The 20,875-nt window shown below is 47.6% G+C and overlaps 2 protein-coding genes across 2 annotated transcripts; both read right to left on the reverse strand.

Annotated features, from left to right (window-relative positions):
• Positions 1 to 88: 88 nt before the first annotated feature.
• On the reverse strand, positions 89 to 4,208 carry SPDS3 (spermidine synthase 3). Its single transcript, XM_086234711.1, has 9 exons — positions 4,180 to 4,208; positions 4,013 to 4,089; positions 3,782 to 3,904; positions 1,702 to 1,806; positions 1,539 to 1,611; positions 1,359 to 1,430; positions 934 to 1,126; positions 622 to 751; positions 89 to 356 (listed from the first exon to the last, which is right to left on the reverse strand). The coding sequence occupies exons 1-9, from the start codon at positions 4,187 to 4,189 to the stop codon at positions 231 to 233; spliced, it is 909 nt and encodes a 302-aa protein (XP_086090837.1). The 5' UTR covers positions 4,190 to 4,208; the 3' UTR covers positions 89 to 230.
• Positions 4,209 to 7,483: 3,275 nt separating this feature from the next.
• LOC147289225 (uncharacterized) lies at positions 7,484 to 17,379 on the reverse strand. The gene is made up of 4 exons (XM_086234771.1): positions 17,025 to 17,379; positions 15,748 to 16,322; positions 15,317 to 15,675; positions 7,484 to 7,499 (listed from the first exon to the last, which is right to left on the reverse strand). The coding sequence occupies exons 1-4, from the start codon at positions 17,377 to 17,379 to the stop codon at positions 7,484 to 7,486; spliced, it is 1,305 nt and encodes a 434-aa protein (XP_086090897.1).
• Positions 17,380 to 20,875: the final 3,496 nt, after the last annotated feature.

The following is a 20,875-nucleotide window of genomic DNA, read 5'->3' on the forward strand; positions in this document are numbered from 1 at the left end:
CGATGGTTTCAACTTTTTTGTCTTTGATAAAAAGAAAAATGAACTAATTATGAGCCATAACATAATGTCTGATTCATAATTACTTGATCACCTCAGCAAATTAACCATATTATCCACCGCCCATAACATAATGTCACAATGCCTATCATATAGTGATTTCCACAAATTCATGATTTACATGGGAGCTCATGAACCCCCATGTACACTTAAATTAATTTGTAAGTAATTACCTAGTTTCTATTCTTCCATGTGGTACCCACTACTTCGACACAGAGGCTCATCGGGGTTGAAGAATCACAGAGTGAGCTCACCTCCCTCCTCAAGAAAGAAGGCAAGGCAAAGGCAGCAGAGTGCATCTGTCGAACAAACTACACTGTCATTTTGCTAAATAAGTATATTTTAATTCCAAGAAAAAAACGGAAGAGACATATCCTTGAACAAAATGAGGAAAATTCATCGAAGGACGTATTTTCCATAGTTTTCTAACAGCTAAAATAAAATGAGATATTCGGGTTAGCTAAATATGGCTAGGAATCTTGCATATCTAAGCAAAAGCAAAAGATGCAATATAGCAGATTTCTATGTAACTTGACTTGGAAAAAAGAAGTAAGGAACTCCTACCTCCGAGTTATAGAATCTAAGTTCTCTTTTATGTTTGAGGACTCCTTCTAACTTCTCAATAGAATTGACTGGATTTCTGAAATCAACAGGAGGCCCCTCTGTTGAGCATAACAGAAACCCTATCACACCACTGCATGACAAATAATCTCATGAGTAAGAATGAGTTCGTGGTATCTACCTGGTCTCAGAAAGGTGTTTAGTTGAATCTTATTATTACGGCCCAACAGATTGATGATAAAAAAAATTCCCAATACCAAAAACATTCATAGAGGCAGAATAAATTAGGACAATAAACAGAAAGTACATTGTTACCTTGGATATGTAGGAACACTCGCCCATGCATAATTGACAGTCTTGAATGTTTCATGGCAAATTGAAATCATATCTTGAATAAGATGTGTATGGAGCCACATACTCTCTGCCATGTTACAGAGAACTCCTCCAGGCCTTAATGCTCTAGCTATTGTCTCAAAAAATGGCTTCTCTACAAGCTCTTGAGCAGGACCTACATCAGAAGGAAACCATACATTTATACTTTATATTCTAAACCTCATGATCACAGGAGTTCATACGAGAGAGAGAGAGAGAGAGAGAGAGAGAGAGAGGGTCTATTAGCAGAAACATGTCTTCCAACATATATATGCACACCAGAGCATAACAAACAAATTGCACAAAAGTTCAAAGTCAACCAGTGAGTAAGCGTTCAGAAAAATTATTGTAAGAATCAAATAACATACCTACAGGATCTGATGAATCAACAATAACAGCATCATACTTCCCTTCAGGTGCATGCCTTAGAAATTCAACAGCTGTCACAATTTTTTTTTACTGAGATATTGAGACAGACGGCCATATACAAAACCAGTTTGGCAGATTTCATTAAAGAGATGGAAAAAAATATTAGTATTAAACATTACCATCACCAATATGAAGGTGGACACGAGGGTCCTCAAATCCAACAGCTAATTCTGGAAAAAACTTCTTAGACACCTAGAATAAACAAACAACAAAAAGGAGCTAGTTACCTCAAAATTTCTTAAAGGTTAAATACATGAAGGGATACATTACATCACCACTTACATCTATAACCAGCTTATCTATCTCACATATATCAATATGCTCAACAGAGGGATGGCGAGAGACCTCCCTAAGAACTCCGCCATCACCACCACCAACAACCAGAACCTGCATCAAGGATTTCAATATATTTAGAACTGTAACAACAACAATAATAATAACACAAATTCATGAGGGCATAAAAGCTGTCCAACTCTACATCTATTCTAATTTACGGAAAAGCTGGCACCTGACTGTTTCCAAGACTCAAACTATCATAACTATGTAGATTTTGAATATTTTAGTATGATAACTTCACATTCAAGGTCATCTTATCTGAGTATTTAGGAAACTCGTTCATAGTCCAAATGAACATCTACAGTTTCATTGCAGCCTAATCCACCCTAAATGTGGCAGAATAGTATCATTGTGCAGGCATAGCACATAAACTCAGTTCACAGTAGCACATATAAATTCAGTTCACAGTGCAAACAACGAGCTACAGAATCATAGCAGCCAATTCAAGAAAACATGAGGCAGAATAGTACCATGGTATGAGCAAAGCAACATATTTGATGCCTGGATTGTCAATAACAAGGAAGCCAATCCCTTTGTTTAAAAGACTCCCAGACTTCCAAGATAGTCTTTGCAATTCATGGTACTGCTAGCAACATGACCATGAGCACATGTATTCAGGTTCAACTCACCATTGCAAGTAAAACCATCTTAAGGTTTCCCACCATGAGATATACCATAATTAAAATCATATCTTATCCAAAACATATAGAAAGCAATAGTCTCTTTAAAAGCAAAAGAGCAGGAAAGACAGTCCATGGAACACAAGCTTTGTCATAAATATGATTTTAAGAGACTACAGATTATCAAGAATGTCAAAGTTCCATTCTATTTTCATCTTACTACAGATTATTCAAAGGGGCATCTGTAACTGATTAGTTAAGAAAGAAAGAATCAAAACAGTTCTGTTCACTGTTATTATCATCATTTTTTAGGCAAGAAAAAAAGTTTTATTGTTATATCTAATATCATATAGAAGCATGCAGTGGGGAATAAAATCCTCAGAACTGATTGAACAATCATATTTTAACCTGCAGAACATATAGGAACCAAATACCCACTGGCACTCTGTCAACTGAATAACAGATAGAATACAAAAGAAAAGTGTTCCAAGAAACCTACAATATGGATGTATGTATATATATATAATGGTCACCAACCATTGGATCAAAATCCAACAGTTACATTCAACTATTGTGACCATGCATTTTGAAGGTGACCAGTGACCTTATGATCAAGACTATATACGCACATACACATACACACACAGAGATACATGTTGGGAAAACTGGACCTCTCAATATTAACTTGAGAGTATTTCCAAATCCCCTCCAGGATCCTCCTTTAGAGAAATATCAAGAATAACAGAGAAATAAAAATAATGCACACAAGATTAATGTGGTTCGGCAAACTTCCGCCTACATCCACCAGAGATATTTGTTCTTCACTATGAGAATACAAATAGTACAAGACATACTTGAATTATATCACATAACGCAATCCCAAAAACCCTTGTACACCCACACACATAGAATTTCCCAAGAACTCTCTATCTCACCCAAGAGTATTGCACTCTTGTTTCCTCTCTGCATTCAGAAGCTCACAAGGCTTGCTTCTCTGATGCCTTGCTACTTGAATGAAAGGGTTGCTGCCTTTTATAAACAATTGCAGTGGGTGAACTCTTTCATCCATTGAAGTCAACAAACAAAAAACATCCATCAATTTTCCTTATTTTAGGTGCCAACTAATAAAGACCAAGAGTTGGTTTTCAACTTGATCCAACTAGCCCACAACTCCTCAGCCCCCTACCTATCAATTGTCATAGCCCTCCTTGTTTCAAGGAGGCTTGTCTCTATCACACCATGCTGCAGCACCCTTTTTCATCATGTGTCATAAACACATGGTTCTTCTCCTTTCAAACAAAACTGCAGCAGCAAACCTCCTTTTTATTTTTAATCAATTTCCAACAATGCATACAAGCACACAACTTGGAAATCAAAAACATGATGGATGGATGAAGTAAAATTACTGTTTTGGGAGAGGGAATCGAAAAAAGAGGTAGATGAGCTATCATCTCCTGGTATGCACATTCATCTTTCTCACTCAGCTGGATAATACCATCGAGTACAAGCACTTTACCATATGTTGAGGACTGCGTAGAAAGAAATTCACATCGATGTTAACATAAATAAAGACTAAAGGAAGGAATGTAAGGGATATTAACAACAAAAAGTAACTCTCCCAGCCGAGAATGCCAAACCTCAAAAACAAAAATCTCTTGGAACTCCGACTTTCCCTTGTACAGAATATTTTCTACTCTTAGTGAATGAGCCTCACCTTTACCAATGAAAAGAAAGAAAAATAAAAATGAAAAACAACTACAAAATGAAAACATGATATATGTACATGCATGCAACTTCTGCCTACCAGGCCACATTGGGTTGTTGAAATAAACCTTTTTCAATTCCTAGCCTTATCTGCAATTAAAATTAAAAAAAAAAAAAAAAGAATAAAGGAGGTCAATGGACAACAAGACTGTGTATTACTTTGCTGACGGGAAACAGCAAAGTTAAGTCAAATTACATAGGGAAAAAAATCACAGATAATGACCAGAGCGAGACTGGGATTCTGAGAACCACCCAGAAACAACGGTAGAGTGACATTTTGCCTCAACCTCAGGGGCTGATGCCCTGGCCTTCAAGCAACAGGAAGGGATGGCCTTCTCTGAACCATTCCCATTACTCACCTTCCCATCCATAGTCTTCTGGCATTCCAAACCTCTTCCTGCGCCGCCCTGCATATATTATCTTTTTCTTCTCTGTCTCCAGTCTCTGACAATCAGTAGATATTCATAAGTAATATATTTTGGAAAATAAAATATTCACAATAAAAATCATCTTAGAGATGTTTGTGGGAAAATCCACATAGATCCGAACAGCCAATCACGGCTCGACACGTGGCTGGTCAACATCCATCTCGGAGTTGACTCTCCGTGGTCAAACTTTGACCTCCACATCATCACTGGTCAGCATTTCCTCTGCCAGCTCAGACCGAGTTTCCACGCCGGGCCCACCATGTTCGGTCCGAGCCGAACCGATGATCTTTCAAGGGATCGAGTGTCCATCTTTCCACGGTCATCCCGGTTCGGCTCGGCTCGGCGCAGGGGATGGTCTCTTTTCGAGTTCTGGCGTCGGCCAATTAGGGCTCGGAAAGACCCCAGTTTACTGGATCAGCTCGGTCTGGAATCCCATGTCCGATCCGACCACACATGGACTTCATGTCAACGCATAAGAACATGTGCTTGTATCGGCTCGGCTCGGCTCTCCGCCGCCATTCCCGGGAAGATCACGCTGGGACGAACCGCCATACTTAAATGCACCTGACACAAATCTTCTGACAGAGGGAATGTCAGGCCTGCATTCATGACTACTGGGGCAGTTTGCCTGAACCTTCCAACCTTGCATTTAATAGGGCATTCAATGCAGCATTGAATGCTGAGGAAGCAAGCAGCTGAACATGCAACTAGGTCTGGCCAGATGCGTGGGTCTCTGGCAACCATTCATTCACATGCAGGTAACTTAATCATTAAGTCTTCCTTTGCCTATATAAAGGGATCATGTATGCACAAAATGGGGATCTAGCAATCTATGCATCTACCCACAAACACTTACACAAAATTTCCACTCACCAAAGAGCTTACCCAACTTGCTGAGAATAACCCAGAACATTTGTCTTGTTCTTCCTATTCTCCCAAGTTCATCCTCTGTTCTTCCTCATCCACCATCAAACACCATCACTGATTTCATCATCGGAGTGTGTTTGGCTGGTACCACACCGGTCCATCTCCTTTGATCTTGTTTCTTTTGCAGGAAGATCTCAACCAACATCCACTTCATCATCCAGCAAAGCACCTGATCAGCCAGATCAGCTATTCTGAGTTGTTGCATCTACCTTACGAGAATTTGCATCAACAAGAGAATCAATTACAATTTCTCACACAAAGATGCGAATCTGGAGAATCTATTCTCTATTCTTCCCTGGAAAACCAGAAAATCTCTAAAGCGTTTTCTCTGCATGGAAACGCTAAAGAAAGTACGTACGTAGGATATATAAATTTCTCATGCATCCTCTCTCTCTCTCTCTCTCTCTCTATATATATATATATATATGAATTGATCGATGAATAAATGTAAGCAAATTAAGATATTATGTTATGTAGGTACTAAAGCTTCAAAATGTGAAAGAGCCCGCGCTGAAAATGATGTGCGACTATTTGAGACCAGTGATGTACGCTGAGAATAGCTACATCGTGCGAACGGGAGAACCACTTGATCTAATGCTCTTGATTACACAAGGCACCATATGGACCTACACGACTAACGAATCCAGAAATGGTGGTGCCGGACGATTGGTAACGAGTTCGTCATCATCAATGATCCACAAGACCCTTGAGAAAGGTGATTTTTACGGAGACGAAAGCTTCTGGGTTGGGCATCCGTACCCAACAACTCCAATCTCCACCGAAAATGTGAAATGCCATACCAAAGTAGAAGGCTTTGCTCTGCCGGCCAAGGACTTGTCAAGCGTGGCCTCCAACTGCAAAATGTATTGGGATTTCGGAAATTCTGGGAAAAGAGAGGAAATGGCTGGTTCCACCATATCAACAGCAATGCTAAGTTTTCGCAAGCGAACAAAGAAGGCTGCAAATACAGAGTTTCCCCAATTGGCAACTCATGATGAGGAGGGTGGTCAGCCCAAGCAGAGACTCGTATATCAGCGACTACGGCCTGCAGTTAATTTATCGCACTTGGAGACTAGATAGACTACACCCAAGGCCCAGCCCAACTGGCCTCCATTTAAGCCCAGTACAGAAACACATATACACAATCATATTGTTTTCAATCTCATTGAGTCATTGGGCCATAGCCACAATCTCATTGCGACAGCGAGCTTTGACTTAATTTTGTCAGCCGAATCTTACATAAATCCTACATCTTACATTATTTTAGCATAAACCTAGTGTTTTTTGTGTTTTGATTAATTTTATATATATGTGTTTGTGGGAAAACCCACATCGACCCGAACAGCCAATCACAGCTCGACACGTGGCTGGTCAGACATCCACCTCGGAGTTGATTCTCAGTGGTCAAACTTTGACTTCCACGTCATCACTGATCAACACTTCCTCTACCAGCTCAGACCGGATCTCCACACCGCCCCTCCTTGTTCGGTCCGAGCCGAACCGATGATCTTCCATGGGGTCCAGTGTCCATCTTCCCACGATCATCCCGGCTCGGCTCGGCTCGGCACAAGAGATGGCTTCCTTCCGAGTTCTGGCGTCGACCAGTTAGGGCTCGGAAAGACTCCAATCTATGGACCGGCTCGGCCTGGATTCCCATGCCCGATCCGACCACACATGGACTTCGTGTCTTCACATGAAAACATGTGTTCGTATCGGCTCGGCTCGGCTCTCCGCCGCCATTCCCAGGAAGATCACGCTAGGACGAACCGCCACACTTGAATGCACCTGACACAATCCTCTGACAGATAGAATATCAGGCTTGCATTCATGACTGCTGGGCAGTTTACCTGGACCTTCCAACCTTGCATTTAATGGAGCATTCAATGCAGCATTGAATGCTGAGGAAGCAAGCAGCTGAGCATGCAACTAGGTCTAACCAGGTGCGTGGGTCTCTGGCAACCATTCGTTCACAGGCAGGTAACTTAATCATTAAGTCTTCCTTTGCCTATATAAGACACCACATATGCATAAAATGAGGCACCTAGCAATCCACCAATATACACGCAAAAACACTTGCATTCCCTTCTACAAAAAAAAAGCCTACCCAACTTGCTGAGAATAACCCAGAACATTTGCCTTGTTCTTCCCATTCTCCCAAGTTCTTCCTTTGTTCTTCCTCACCCACCATCAAACACCACCACTGATTTCATCATCGGAGTGTGTTTGGCTGGTACCACACCGGTCCATCTCCTTTGATCTTGTTTTTGTCTACAGGAAGATCTCAACCAGCATCCACTTCATCATCCAACAAAGCACCTGATCAGCCAGGTCAACTTATCTAAGTTGTTGCATCTACCTTACGAGAATTTGCATCAACAGATTGGCGCCGTCTGTGGGAAGCTGACTTCAGCCGTTGTGTTCATCACCGCAAACGCTAAGCTCTTCCTCCACGCAAGTCATCATGACTACCATATTTCGGGACACCAGTTCTTCTTCAGGAGCGTCTCAGAATGATGAACAACATCAGCCTGAGACACCTGAGAAAACGAGGGGAGCACAACTCCCCAGGACGCCAAAGTCCAAAGGTTCCTCCAAGATCCGAGCCGCTCACAAACTCCTTAAGGAGAGTCAGCGACATCTGGCCGCTGAGAATGCACTCCTGAAGCAGAATAATGAGCTGCTCGCAAAACAGGCCGAGCTGGCCGGGGAACTTGCACGCCACCGTGCTCAACTTGAGAATAGTGGGGGATCGGGCTTCCGATCACGCCGGACCCGAGCCGAGCAGGAGGTCCTTTCGCCGTCTCCTTCTCGGCAAAGCACTCCTGCCGAGCCGAACGACCAGACCGATCAGCAGGACTCGGATCACGTCTTCCCGGGCTTCGAGGACATGCCCCCGGCCGAACAGGCCGAATGCCTGAACGCCCACCGTCTTCTTCAGCAAAAACAGGCGGCTTTCGGGAAACGTGCCCCCAGGAATTCGGGCGGAGACCGTGCCGACCCGAATACAAATCGACGACCCCCGGCCCAATCAAGGTTGGGGGCCAACAGTCCTGCCGGTTCGGCCGAAACCAGGGGCCCGATTCGGAATAGACTCGGCCCTATCGCCAGTCAGGATCCTTCCCCATCAGGAACTTACTCGGGGAGGCGATCAGTGAGCGACCGACTGGGGTCCACCATGATCATGTCGGATCGACAACCGGCAAGCGAGAGGCTCACTCGTCAGCCGGTGAGTGAGAGACTCGGCAACCAGGCCGAGTGCTCAGGGGAAAATGCGGCCGAGCCGACCCCGCCCAATGTGGAAAATCTTGTTCGGACTTTGGTCCAGGACCAGATCCGAAGCGTCCACGATCGGCTCGGACATGTCGAGGTCTCCAGGGGGTATACCGGTAGAGCCGACCACGGGGAGGAACTTCCCCTCCCGTACACCAGCAGAATCATGGATGCTGAGGTCTCCCGCGACACCAAGCCCCCCAAGATGGATCAGTATGACGGGACCAAGGATCCCTACGACCATCTTGACAGCTTCAGATACGCCATGGAGGCCCGCCAGGCATCTGAAGCCACGAAGTGCAGAATCTTCCCTTCGACCTTGAAGGGCTCGGCTCGGGGTTGGTTCCGAACCCTCCAACCGAACTCCATCGACTCCTTCTCCGACCTCCGGAGGGCCTTCCTGGCGAGATATCGGGTTGTATCCGAACGACTCTACAACTTGAACGATATGTCGCTCATCAAGCAGCAGGAGGGGGAGAGCCTCAAGGCCTATCTGATCCGCTTCAACATCGAATATACGAAGTGCGACGATTGCGACGATAGGTCAGCTAAGAATGCCCTCATGCAAGGCCTGCACGCCGGGGGACTCCGTTCCCACTTAATGAGGAATCCTCCCTCCACTTACGATGAGCTTTCTGCCGAAGCCACTAAGTGGGCACGGGCTGAGGAGTGGGATGCTCAGGTGGAGGCCCTGAATCCCAGGCCGACCTCGGCCAAGAGGAAGGAGGGAGAGATTGCAACTCCCAAACCCCAGGTCCAATCCAAGAAGACCAGGACCGAGGAGCCACGCCAACTTCTGGGCAAGGGACCCAAGTTTGTCCAGTACACGGAGTACACTCCCCTCAACGCCGGTCTGGAGACAATCTACTCCAAGGTCAAGGACCAACTCCCAGTCGCAAGGGAGATCAAGGGACCACCCCCAGACAAAATCAAGGAGGGCGTCTTCTGCAAATACCATTCCAATCACGGCCACGTCACGGGTGATTGCTACGCCCTCCGCGACGGGATTGAGACTCTTGCCCGGGCGGGTAAGATCAATCAATTCCTGGCCGGTGGGCCTAGGGTACCCAAGGCCGCGCCGAAGAAGCCCACCAACACCATCGAGGTCCAGGATGCTGCCATCGGATCGATCGGGGGGGGACCAACCTTCGTGGGGAACTCGAACCGATCCCAGAAGGAGTATGTCAGACAGGCGGCTCAAGCACACGAGTCCCTGTCGATCCAGGCGGGTCAGCCCAGCACTTCCAAAAGACAGCGGAAGGACTGGGCACCGGTCACCTTTGAGCCAAACGAGGCAAACGAGATCATCTTCCCCCACTATGATCCGGTCGTCATAGTGGCTGAGGTGGCCGGGACAACCATCGCGCGCTCCTTCGTCGACGGAGGGAGCTCAGTCAACATCCTCTACCACTCTGCGTTCGCGCAGATGGGCATCGGCGAGGATAAGCTGGAGACCGATACACCTGCCTTGGTCGGGTTCGGGGGAGAAGTGGTTCAGCCCCTCGGACACATCTACCTTCCCCTTTCGCTCGGGAAGGGGCCGATCAAGAAGACCTGCATGACGTACTTCATTGTCGTCAAGCGGCCGTCAGCCTACAACATCATTCTGGGCAGACCGGCTCTGGTCGACCTTGACTGCATCGTCCATTACGCCAACCTCCTCATCAAATGTCCGGTGGGCGACGACTGCATCGTCATTCAGGGGGACCAGTGCTCGGCTCGGTCGTGCTACGCCGCTTCAATCAAGCAGAAGGGTCAGCTGCCGAACTCGCAGGAGCTTGACTCCATCGCCGATTCGGGCAGGTGGCCGAGGGCGGAGACATTCGACTTCACTTCCGAGCCGATCTCAGATTCTCGACCCCTTCCCGCCGAGGCTTGGGAGGAAGTGCCGATCTCTGACGAGGCACCGGATCGGCTCGTCCGAGTGGGGACTCAGACCAGCCCCGAGCAGCGCTCCGCCATAATTGACTTCCTCCGTGCCAACGCGGAAGTGTTCGCCTGGTCTTACGATGACATGCCAGGCATATCGTCTGACGTGATCACCCACAGGCTGAACACTGACCCGGGATGCAAACCGGTCCGTCAGAAGAGGAGGTCATACGATCCGGTCCGATACGCCGCCATGGCTGAAGAGGTAACCAAGTTGCAAAACAACGGGTTCATCCGGGAGGTCAACTACCCCGACTGGCTCGCCAACGTGGTCATGGTAAAAAAGAACAACGGGAAGTGGAGGATGTGCGTGGACTTCACCGATCTGAACAGGGCTTGTCCCAAGGATAGTTTTCCCTTGCCCAGAATAGATCAGCTCGTCGATGCAACAGCAGGACATCAGCTCCTCAGTTTCATGGACGCCTACTCTGGATACAATCAGATCCTGATGCACAAGTCCGACCAGGAAGGCACATCTTTCATAACGGATCGCGGCATGTACTGTTACAAGGTCATGCCCTTCGGCCTCAAGAATGCCGGAGCCACCTACCAAAGGCTGGTCAACCACATGTTCAGATCTTCCATCGGCAAATCCGTAGAGGTTTACGTGGATGACATGCTGGTCAAAAGCGTCAGGGCGGACGATCACGTCAAGGACCTCTCAGACATGTTCGGAGTCCTGAAGGAGTATCAGATGCGGCTGAACCCAGCCAAATGTGTCTTTGGGGTTCGGTCAGGAAAGTTCCTGGGCTACCTGGTCAGCCAACGGGGGATTGAAGCCAATCCGGAGAAGATCCAGGCTTTGATCAACATGAAGTCCCCAAGGACACGCAAGGAAATCCAGAGTCTGACTGGAAGAGTCGCCGCCCTGAACCGGTTCATCTCGAAGTCCACTGACCGGTGCCTCCCTTTCTTCAAAGCCTTAAAGGGAGCAGGGAAGAGCATAGAATGGACCCCCCAATGCGAGCAGGCCTTTCAAGATCTGAAAAGGCACATGGGGGAACCTCCCATCTTATCCAAACCAGAAGAAGGTGAAGAACTTTTTCTCTACCTCTCTGTCTCTGACTCGGCTCTCAGCTCAGTTCTAGTGAGAGAGGTCGGCGGTGTACAACACCCCGTCTTCTATACGAGCCGAGCCCTCGCCGATGCCGAGACCAGGTATCCAAAATTCGAGAAGATGGCTCTCGCCCTGGTTAGCTCGGCTCGGAAATTAAGGCCCTACTTCCAGGCTCATTCCATCGTTGTCTTGACGGACCAACCGCTCAGACAAATCCTGGCAAAACCAGAGACTTCGGGTCGGCTCATCAAATGGTCAATCGAGCTCGGCGAGTTTGACATCATCTACCGTCCCAGGACGGCCATCAAAGGTCAGGCCATGTCGGACTTCATCTGTGAGTCGACCACCTCGACGGAAGATCCACCACGCACCGACGCTATGACAACAGCAGCCGATCCGAACACAATCGGCGAACGCGGCCAGGTTGATCTCCTCACCTGGACCCTCTATGTGGACGGATCTTCCAACGCCATGGGAAGCAGAGCCGGGCTTGTTCTGATCTCCCCAGAACAAATTGTGATGGAGTATGCTCTTCGCTTCAGATTTCAAGCATCAAACAATGAAGCAGAGTATGAGGCACTCATCGCCGGGCTCAGATTGGCAAAGGAGCTCAGCGCGACCAAACTAAACATCTTCAGCGACTCCCAGCTAATCGTCAATCAGATTTTGGGAGAGTATGAGACTCGAGAGCCTAGCATGACTGCTTACCTCGAGAAGACTCGTCTGCTACTTGGAAACTTCCACGAATACAGAATATCCCAAATCCCGAGGGCAGAGAACTGCAGAGCCGACGCCTTGGCGCGCCTGGCTTCGGCCACAGACACCGGATCCGCCAGGCATGTTCCAGTCGAAATCCTGGACAGACCTAGCACCGCCGAAACCGAGGCCACGGTTATGCAAACCGAGGCCGAGCCGAACTGGATGACGCCGATCATCACATACTTGGTCTCCGGGATCCTCCCCCCAGAGAGGGATAAAGCACGTCTCATCAAAACGAGGTCGGCTCGGTTCAGCATGATCGATGGTCAGCTCTACAAGAGGAGTTTCTCCCTGCCTTACTTGCGGTGTGTCACTCCCCAAGAAGGTCAGGATGTGCTGAGAGAAATCCATGAGGGGATATGCGGAAACCACTCGGGAGGAAGAGCCCTCGCCTACAAGACGATCAGACAGGGTTACTTCTGGCCAACGCTGAACAAGGACGCAGATCATCTGTCTCGCGCTTGTATCAAATGCCAGCAATTTGCCGCGGTTCCCCATCAACCTCCCCAATTGCTGACTTCCATATCCAGCCCCTGGCCGTTCGCGCAGTGGGGACTCGATCTGATCGGTCCTATGCCGAAGGCTAAAGGGCAAGTCACCATGGCGGTGGTAGCAGTCGACTACTTCACCAAATGGGCCGAGGCCGAGCCCCTGGCCACAACCACAGCCGAACGGATGGAGACCTTCGTCTGGAAGAACATCATTTGCCGGTTCGGCATGCCGCACACCATCATTGCGGACAATGGCAAGCAGTTCGACTGCAAGAAGTTCAGGAGTTTTTGTTCACGTCTGAACATCAACTTGCGCTTCACCGCGCCATACCATCCGCAGTCGAACGGACAGGTCGAGGCCATCAACAAGATCATCAAGAAAACCCTCAAGACTAAACTAGATAAGGCTAAGGGAAGTTGGCCTGAACTCCTGCCAGAGGTACTTTGGTCCTACCGAACTTCCTATCGCAACTCCACGAAGGAAACTCCCTATGCGTTGGCGTTCGGAACTGACGCCGTCGTCCCGGTCGAAATGGGGACTCCTTCATTCCGGACCGGCACGTACAATCCCGAGACCAATGACGCCGGACTTCGGCTCGGCCTGGACATGATCGAGGAGAGGCGAACCGACGCCGATCTCTGCCGAGCCGCCTACCAACAAAGGGTAGCCAAATATTACAATCAAAGGGTCAGACCCAGAAGCTTCGGATTGGGCAATCTCGTCATGAAAAAGAATCCCCTTGCTATCAAAGAGAGCTCATTCGATCCGAACTGGACCGGACCATATAGAATCACGGGCATAGTCAAGCCCGGCACTTACAACTTGGCCACTCTGGCTGGGAAGCCTCTCAAGCATAGCTGGAACGCTGAACACTTGAAGACTTATTACCAGTAAAAATGTAGTTAGGATCGGGGACTGTCCGACCTAACACCCATTCCAATCAATGAAAAGATGAACATTTTTTCTACTCATTTTTTCTTATTTTTCGAAGCAAACACTGGGGACTCTACTCCTATACACTTCTAACAAAGAGGAAAGATCTAAGTGTTTCCTTCGAAAAAATTGTAAACCCATGTGCCGAGCCGAAGCGTCATTTCCGGCCCGATGCTCGGCATATTACAGACTCATCAGGTCTATAAACTCATGTGTCGAGCGGGCGCGCCATTTCCGGCCCGATGCTCGGCATATTACAGACTCATCAGGTCTATAAACTCATGTGTCGAGCGGGCGCGCCATTTCCGGCCCGATGCTCGGCATATTACAGACTCATCAGGTCTATAAACTCATGTGTCGAGCGGGCGCGCCATTTCCGGCCCGATGCTCGGCATATTACAGACTCATCAGGTCTATAAACTCCCGTGCCGAACTAGCGCGCCACTTTCGGCCCAATGCTCGGCATGGTACAGACTTATCAGGTCTATAAAAATCCCTGTCTGAGCCGAAGCGACTTCCTACAGTCCTAACGTTCAACAGGATATTTCTAAAAGAAAAATATACACTCCAACCAAAACTTTCATCGTGCATGCCGAGCCGATCTGAAAGTAGGTTTGAATATTTTTCTCAAAAAAACTGCATTCCTAAATATCTCAATGGGTATGCCGAGCCCATCCGAGATGACTAGGGTTTTTTTTTAAATTTTTACTTATCCTGGTTATGCTTATCAAGCTGATCCGAGGACAAGTTCTAATTTATCATCACCATTCATTTTCATTTTAATCGGCATGCCAAGCCGATCTCAAAATGTCTTGGTTCTTATTATGTTTTCACTTTTATCATTTTCTTTTCCATGTGTTATTAGTTTTTGTCGTTAGCTTAATTTCCGAGCCGAACTGACAGCAGCTTGTATCATATAAAGAAAATTCTGATAAAATTAAACAACATAAAACCAAATACAAATTGTTCCAAAAACAATTAAACCCGAGCCACACTTCGGCTCGGGAACAAAAAACAAAAACAAGACAACATAAAAGTTAAATAAAATCAGCCATCATGCAGATCGCTCGGCAGGGCCCTCCTGGATCGGCTCGGTAGACTCCTCGGGCGTCTCCTCGCCGAGCTGCACCACCTCAACCCCGCCGATCTGCATCTCAGCATTGGGATCGGATTCGGGGACCGGGGGAATCGGGGTCGGCTCATATGCAGGCAGTGGAGGATCTTCCGGAGTCGGCTCGACTTCGGCGCGGACTTGGCGATCGGGAGAAGGAAGCTCATCCTGTTGACTTCCCTGGGTGTCTTCATCGTCATCGGACTCGCCAAGGAATGAGACATCCCAGTCCGGCCTCTTCGATTTGATCGCCTCCAAGAGCTCCTGATACCCATCAAAATGGGCATCAGCCAGTGCCTGGGCGCTCGGCACTTCAGCTCGACGTCTGAGTTCGGCATTTTCGACCCTCCGTTCGGCAGCCTCGACGTCTCGCTGAAGATCGCCGACATAATGCCTCAAGTCCGCCACATTTTGCTCCGAGGAGGCAAGCTCCTTGCCGAGCCGACCGACCTCCTCCTCCTTCCTGGCCAGCCTGGATTGCAGACCCTCCGACCGTTCGCGCTCGGCATTGACCGTCCGCTCGGCCTCGGCCAACTTCTCTTTCAGCTCTACGACCCGTGCCCGAAACCTCTCCAGTTTCGCCTCGGCATCGACGGCGGCCTTAGCAGCTTCGAACTGCCTCATGGCGAGCTGCAAGAAAAACAAATTCATCATTAGTCCGAACCGAGCGAATAGACGAAATCCGAAGTAAAAGAGACTTACCAACATGGCCTGGCGGGATGCGATCAGAGCCTGGTGGCTGAAGCCCGGCTCGCCATGATCGGCCCACAGCCCCTCCTGCACCCTCGCGGTCATCACGCGCTTGAGGCCCGTGACGAACGGCTCGAGGCCGGGGACTACCTCCACCGCCTTCAGGGGCGCCGAACCGGACGCCCCGGCACCAGAACCGCCGGGCTCGGCCCGAGCCCTCTTCTCCACCGGGGCCTCGGCCTGGGGAGCCTTCCTCTTCTCTGCTTGCCGAACCGGTCTCGGCGCAGGAGATCTTGGCTGAGCTGCCGCTGGAGCAGGAGCCTGGACCGGCTCGGCAGGGGGCCGCCCCGCTGCTTTCTTCTGAACGCTCCGGGCCGCCCTCCTCCTAAGGCGAGTCTCCAGGTCGGTGGGCGCCATTCCCCTCTCGGCTCTAGGATTCCACCTGGGCACAAACCAGGAGATCCCGCTCAGTCTGATCTGGGTTTCCCCGAGCAGAAACTTGGTTGACAAGTACTCTGCTGGTGAGTTCCTGATCGCGGCGATCTGGTCCTTGAGCTCGCCTCGGAGCTTGTACTTGCCCCAGCTGACTGCGAAGGCGAAACCAAAAAGAGTTAGACAAAAATATAATATAATTAACACAATACGTATGCAAATTGTCCTCGGATCGGCCCCTAACACCCAATGCCCACCTGGAATTCTAAAAGCTCTGGGGACCCGAGCCGAGGTCATTCTGTTCGGATCGGCGAACTCCCAATCCCCAGAGACAAAGAAGTATCTTTTCTTCCATGTCTTCTGGGAGGAGGGATTCCCACCGAAGAGTGGCCCTGAGTACGCCTGGAGGTTGTAGAATCCGAGCTCGCTCTGCTTCGACCTCAGCGCGTAGTTGCAGAACAGGATATCCTTGTGTGGCACACACTTGTGCACTTTGTGCCACAAGATGTGCATGGACAGGATGATCCTGTATACATTCGGATTCAGCTGGTGTGGCGCTGCGCCGATCGTCGCGAGCCAATCCTGCAGGAAGGTGTGCAGGGGAAGCCGAACCCCGTTCTCAAACATCTCCGGGTACATAGTCACCCATCCTACCGGGGGTCGGCTCGGCTTCTCCCCCTCGGTCGGCAACCTCATCAACACGGAGTCGGGAACCGAGTACCTATCCCTCAAGTCCCTGAGATGGTACTCGGTCATCTCATTGGGGATCTGATCGGCCTTCCACGCCAGTTCCTCGTAGAAGTCCGGGTCGATCGGACTTCCCGTCACCCCCTGAGCCGAGGTCGATGCCTCGTGACCTCTATCCCTCTCATCCGAGCCTGAAGTGAGTCTGCTCGGGATGGTGGCGATCGGCTCGACGTCAAGAGGTTCTTCGTCACCTCCTTCGGCCGTGCCTTGTTCCCAGTCGGAACTCAATATCTCGGGGTTTTCCTGATCCCCTCGGGCTCGGCGCTCTCCACCCGGATTGCGATTCAGTGCCGAGCCGGCCTCGTCTAACTCTTCGGACAAGCCGTCCCAACTCGCCTCACCCGCAGGTGAGCTTCGGCCCGGCTCGGCTTCATTCGCAGATGGACTTCGGCTCATCTCAGCCTCACTATCTCCTTGAAAGGCTTCTCCAGAGCCGAGCCGACCACTCGAGTCAGTCTCAGACATTGCAAACACCTTCTCACCTTTCTCTCTCTTGCTTTTTGAATCAAAAAGTGGTTTTTCTCAAGAACTCTCAAGAACACACACCCAAAACCCGAAAACACAAAAAACTCAAAAGTGGACAGAATCACTTACTGGTTTTGTCCGGCCAAATCCCTCCGCCCCAAACACCCTCGGAATCACCTCGCCTATCGCCGTACCCGGTCGATGTTGGGATCGGACTACCACTCCAACGACGGTGAGAGAGAAGATTTCACGGTGAGAGAGAGAGTTTTTGCAGGAGAGAAAGTGAGCTTCAGGAAAATGAAAGGGAAGAGAGAGAAATTGCCAATTTATATCCTCATGCAGACCGATCTCAGCCCTTCATTTCTGGCGCTTCAAATGCCAGATCTTGACACCTGTCAAGCATTCAAAAATACCCATAATGAGGTGACCCTTACGTTCCCCCATGCAGAAATCAAACGTCCCTTCACCTGTCCCAGAGATTTTCTGACCAATCACAAGTCGTCATGTGCTCGGATCTTCGGGAACATGGGCTTGTAGGGTTCGGCTCGGACCAAGCGAACACGCCATCTTTGGGATTACACTTCAACTTCCAATCCACCACTGCCCGCTCGGATCGGAAGCTGGGGGACTCCTGTTTGTGGGAAAACCCACATCGACCCGAACAGCCAATCACAGCTCGACACGTGGCTGGTCAGACATCCACCTCGGAGTTGATTCTCAGTGGTCAAACTTTGACTTCCACGTCATCACTGATCAACACTTCCTCTACCAGCTCAGACCGGATCTCCACACCGCCCCTCCTTGTTCGGTCCGAGCCGAACCGATGATCTTCCATGGGGTCCAGTGTCCATCTTCCCACGATCATCCCGGCTCGGCTCGGCTCGGCACAAGAGATGGCTTCCTTCCGAGTTCTGGCGTCGACCAGTTAGGGCTCGGAAAGACTCCAATCTATGGACCGGCTCGGCCTGGATTCCCATGCCCGATCCGACCACACATGGACTTCGTGTCTTCACATGAAAACATGTGTTCGTATCGGCTCGGCTCGGCTCTCCGCCGCCATTCCCAGGAAGATCACGCTAGGACGAACCGCCACACTTGAATGCACCTGACACAATCCTCTGACAGATAGAATATCAGGCTTGCATTCATGACTGCTGGGCAGTTTACCTGGACCTTCCAACCTTGCATTTAATGGAGCATTCAATGCAGCATTGAATGCTGAGGAAGCAAGCAGCTGAGCATGCAACTAGGTCTAACCAGGTGCGTGGGTCTCTGGCAACCATTCGTTCACAGGCAGGTAACTTAATCATTAAGTCTTCCTTTGCCTATATAAGACACCACATATGCATAAAATGAGGCACCTAGCAATCCACCAATATACACGCAAAAACACTTGCATTCCCTTCTACAAAAAAAAAGCCTACCCAACTTGCTGAGAATAACCCAGAACATTTGCCTTGTTCTTCCCATTCTCCCAAGTTCTTCCTTTGTTCTTCCTCACCCACCATCAAACACCACCACTGATTTCATCATCGGAGTGTGTTTGGCTGGTACCACACCGGTCCATCTCCTTTGATCTTGTTTTTGTCTACAGGAAGATCTCAACCAGCATCCACTTCATCATCCAACAAAGCACCTGATCAGCCAGGTCAACTTATCTAAGTTGTTGCATCTACCTTACGAGAATTTGCATCAACAATATGTTGTCATGTTGATGGATTGTAAATAAACAAGACCCAAATGAAAACCATTTCCCCTTATTGGCTATAAACATATATATGCAGTGGGTGGTATATCATATATTTAATATTTGTGAGCAAATGCAGTCAAATTTGTGTGAAAATGAAAGCCTAGACTAGATGTTTGATTGAATCCTCAAATGCAATCGAAATTATCAAGTTTTAAACAAATTCAAATTTGCATGTGTAACTGCAGGAGACTAGTTTAGCGTTTAGAAGGAAAGAGTTGCTGGGTTAGTTGGTTGTCATAGTAAAAGACTTGGTTGTTACTTGACTACTTGGTAATGACAAATTTATTAGAAAAAGACTTGGGGAGAGACAAGACCCATTGTCAATGCTTCCTCGATCTAGAGGATTTGATAATAATTCAATCAACTTGCCTAAATGAAACCTTACATATATAAAATGTGGACGCACCTACGGGATAATTTATATAGGTACAACTTGAATTGCCTATATATATATCATTGAAAATGTGAAATGCCATACAAAAGTAGAAGGGTTCACTCTGTCGGCCAAGGACTTGTCAAGCGTGGCCTCCAAATGCAAAATGTATTGGGATTTCGGGAATTTGCGGCAAAGAGAAGAGGCAGCACTTTGTTCTATCTCAACAAGAAATTTTTCAGTGTTTCCGTAACACGGGTTACGTGGTATTACGAAAAGATAAGGTTAAATACCATTTGGACACGTGGATTTTTAATTAAATTGGAGACATCTTAGTTTTTAAATAAGTAACGCAGTTTGAAGAAAAGGCATAGCAAAACGCCGTGAACAATGTAAGTCCATTTTTTCGACAATTTTTGTTTTTTTTAACTCCATTTCTATATATGTCTATTAAGAGATTGAGAATAACCAATACTGGAATATGGACTAGAGACTCATATGATGGGATGCGAGAGGTGGAGAACCCATAACGGTGGGGAATTGGGAAGGATGGGTGGACCACTATGAACTCTGTTTTGCTATCTCAATTATAACTTGGTTGTCAAATTACTTCCCAAACTAAAAATTTGGTTAATTTACCTCTCCATTTTTTTAAAATTAGCCAATATGGCTCATTCCATCAAGATTTCATCTATATTTCCGTCCAAACACATGTCATGCACCATTTGAGTAAGGTAAATGGACAATTAATTTATGCCTAAAATTGGGTTAATAAATATTATGCATAAAATAAAAAAACTAAAAAAAGGACAGTAATAGACATTTTTTTTTTTCACACACGTGCATGGCATGTGACATGTATTTGGACGGAAACATGGATAAAATTTTAAGAAATTGACAGAATGAGCTACATGCATTGACATATTTTTAAAATTTTAAGGGGTAAATTAATCAAATTTTTAATTTGAGGTGCAATTTGACACCCAATTTATAGTTTAAGCCTTATTTTGATATAAAACTATAATGTTTTTTGTGCTTTGATTTATTTAGATGTTGTCATGTTGATGGATAGTAAATTAAAAAAACCCAAATGAAATCCATTACATTATTGGCCAAAACATATATATGTAGAGGGTGGCATTTATAATATATGTGTGAAACAAATGCATTAAAATTTGTGTGAAAATGAATTAAAAGCCCATACTGAAGTTTGATTGACTCGTCAAATGCAATCGAAAATATCAAGTTTTATCGTTTCTCATCCAGTAGAGGGTTTGGTGATAACAAATTTGTTTGAAGAAGACTTGAGGAGAGACGAGACCCATTATTGTGTCAATGCTACATCTTTCTTTTATTAATTTCCATAACTTTTT

The sequence above is a fragment of the Dryas octopetala genome, chromosome 3 (genome assembly GCF_963921425.1).
Source record: "Dryas octopetala chromosome 3, drDryOcto1.1, whole genome shotgun sequence".
Classification (NCBI taxonomy): Eukaryota; Viridiplantae; Streptophyta; class Magnoliopsida; order Rosales; family Rosaceae; genus Dryas; species Dryas octopetala.

Bases quoted from the DNA above. Each gene is read 5' to 3' on its own strand.
- LOC147289225 (XM_086234771.1), bottom strand. From the start codon at position 17,379: ATGTCTGAGACTGACTCGAGTGGTCGGCTCGGCTCTGGAGAAGCCTTT. The intron at 16,323-17,024 runs GTCACGAGGCAT...TCGCCTTCGCAG, and splicing joins CTCGGATGAGAGGGATAGAG to TCAGCTGGGGCAAGTACAAG. The intron at 15,676-15,747 runs GTAAGTCTCTTT...TTTTTCTTGCAG, and splicing joins CATCCCGCCAGGCCATGTTG to CTCGCCATGAGGCAGTTCGA.
- SPDS3 (XM_086234711.1), bottom strand. The intron at 752-933 runs GTAACAATGTAC...TTTGTCATGCAG, and splicing joins AGTGTTCCTACATATCCAAG to TGGTGTGATAGGGTTTCTGT. The intron at 357-621 runs GTAGGAGTTCCT...TTTGTTCGACAG, and splicing joins TTAGATTCTATAACTCGGAG to ATGCACTCTGCTGCCTTTGC.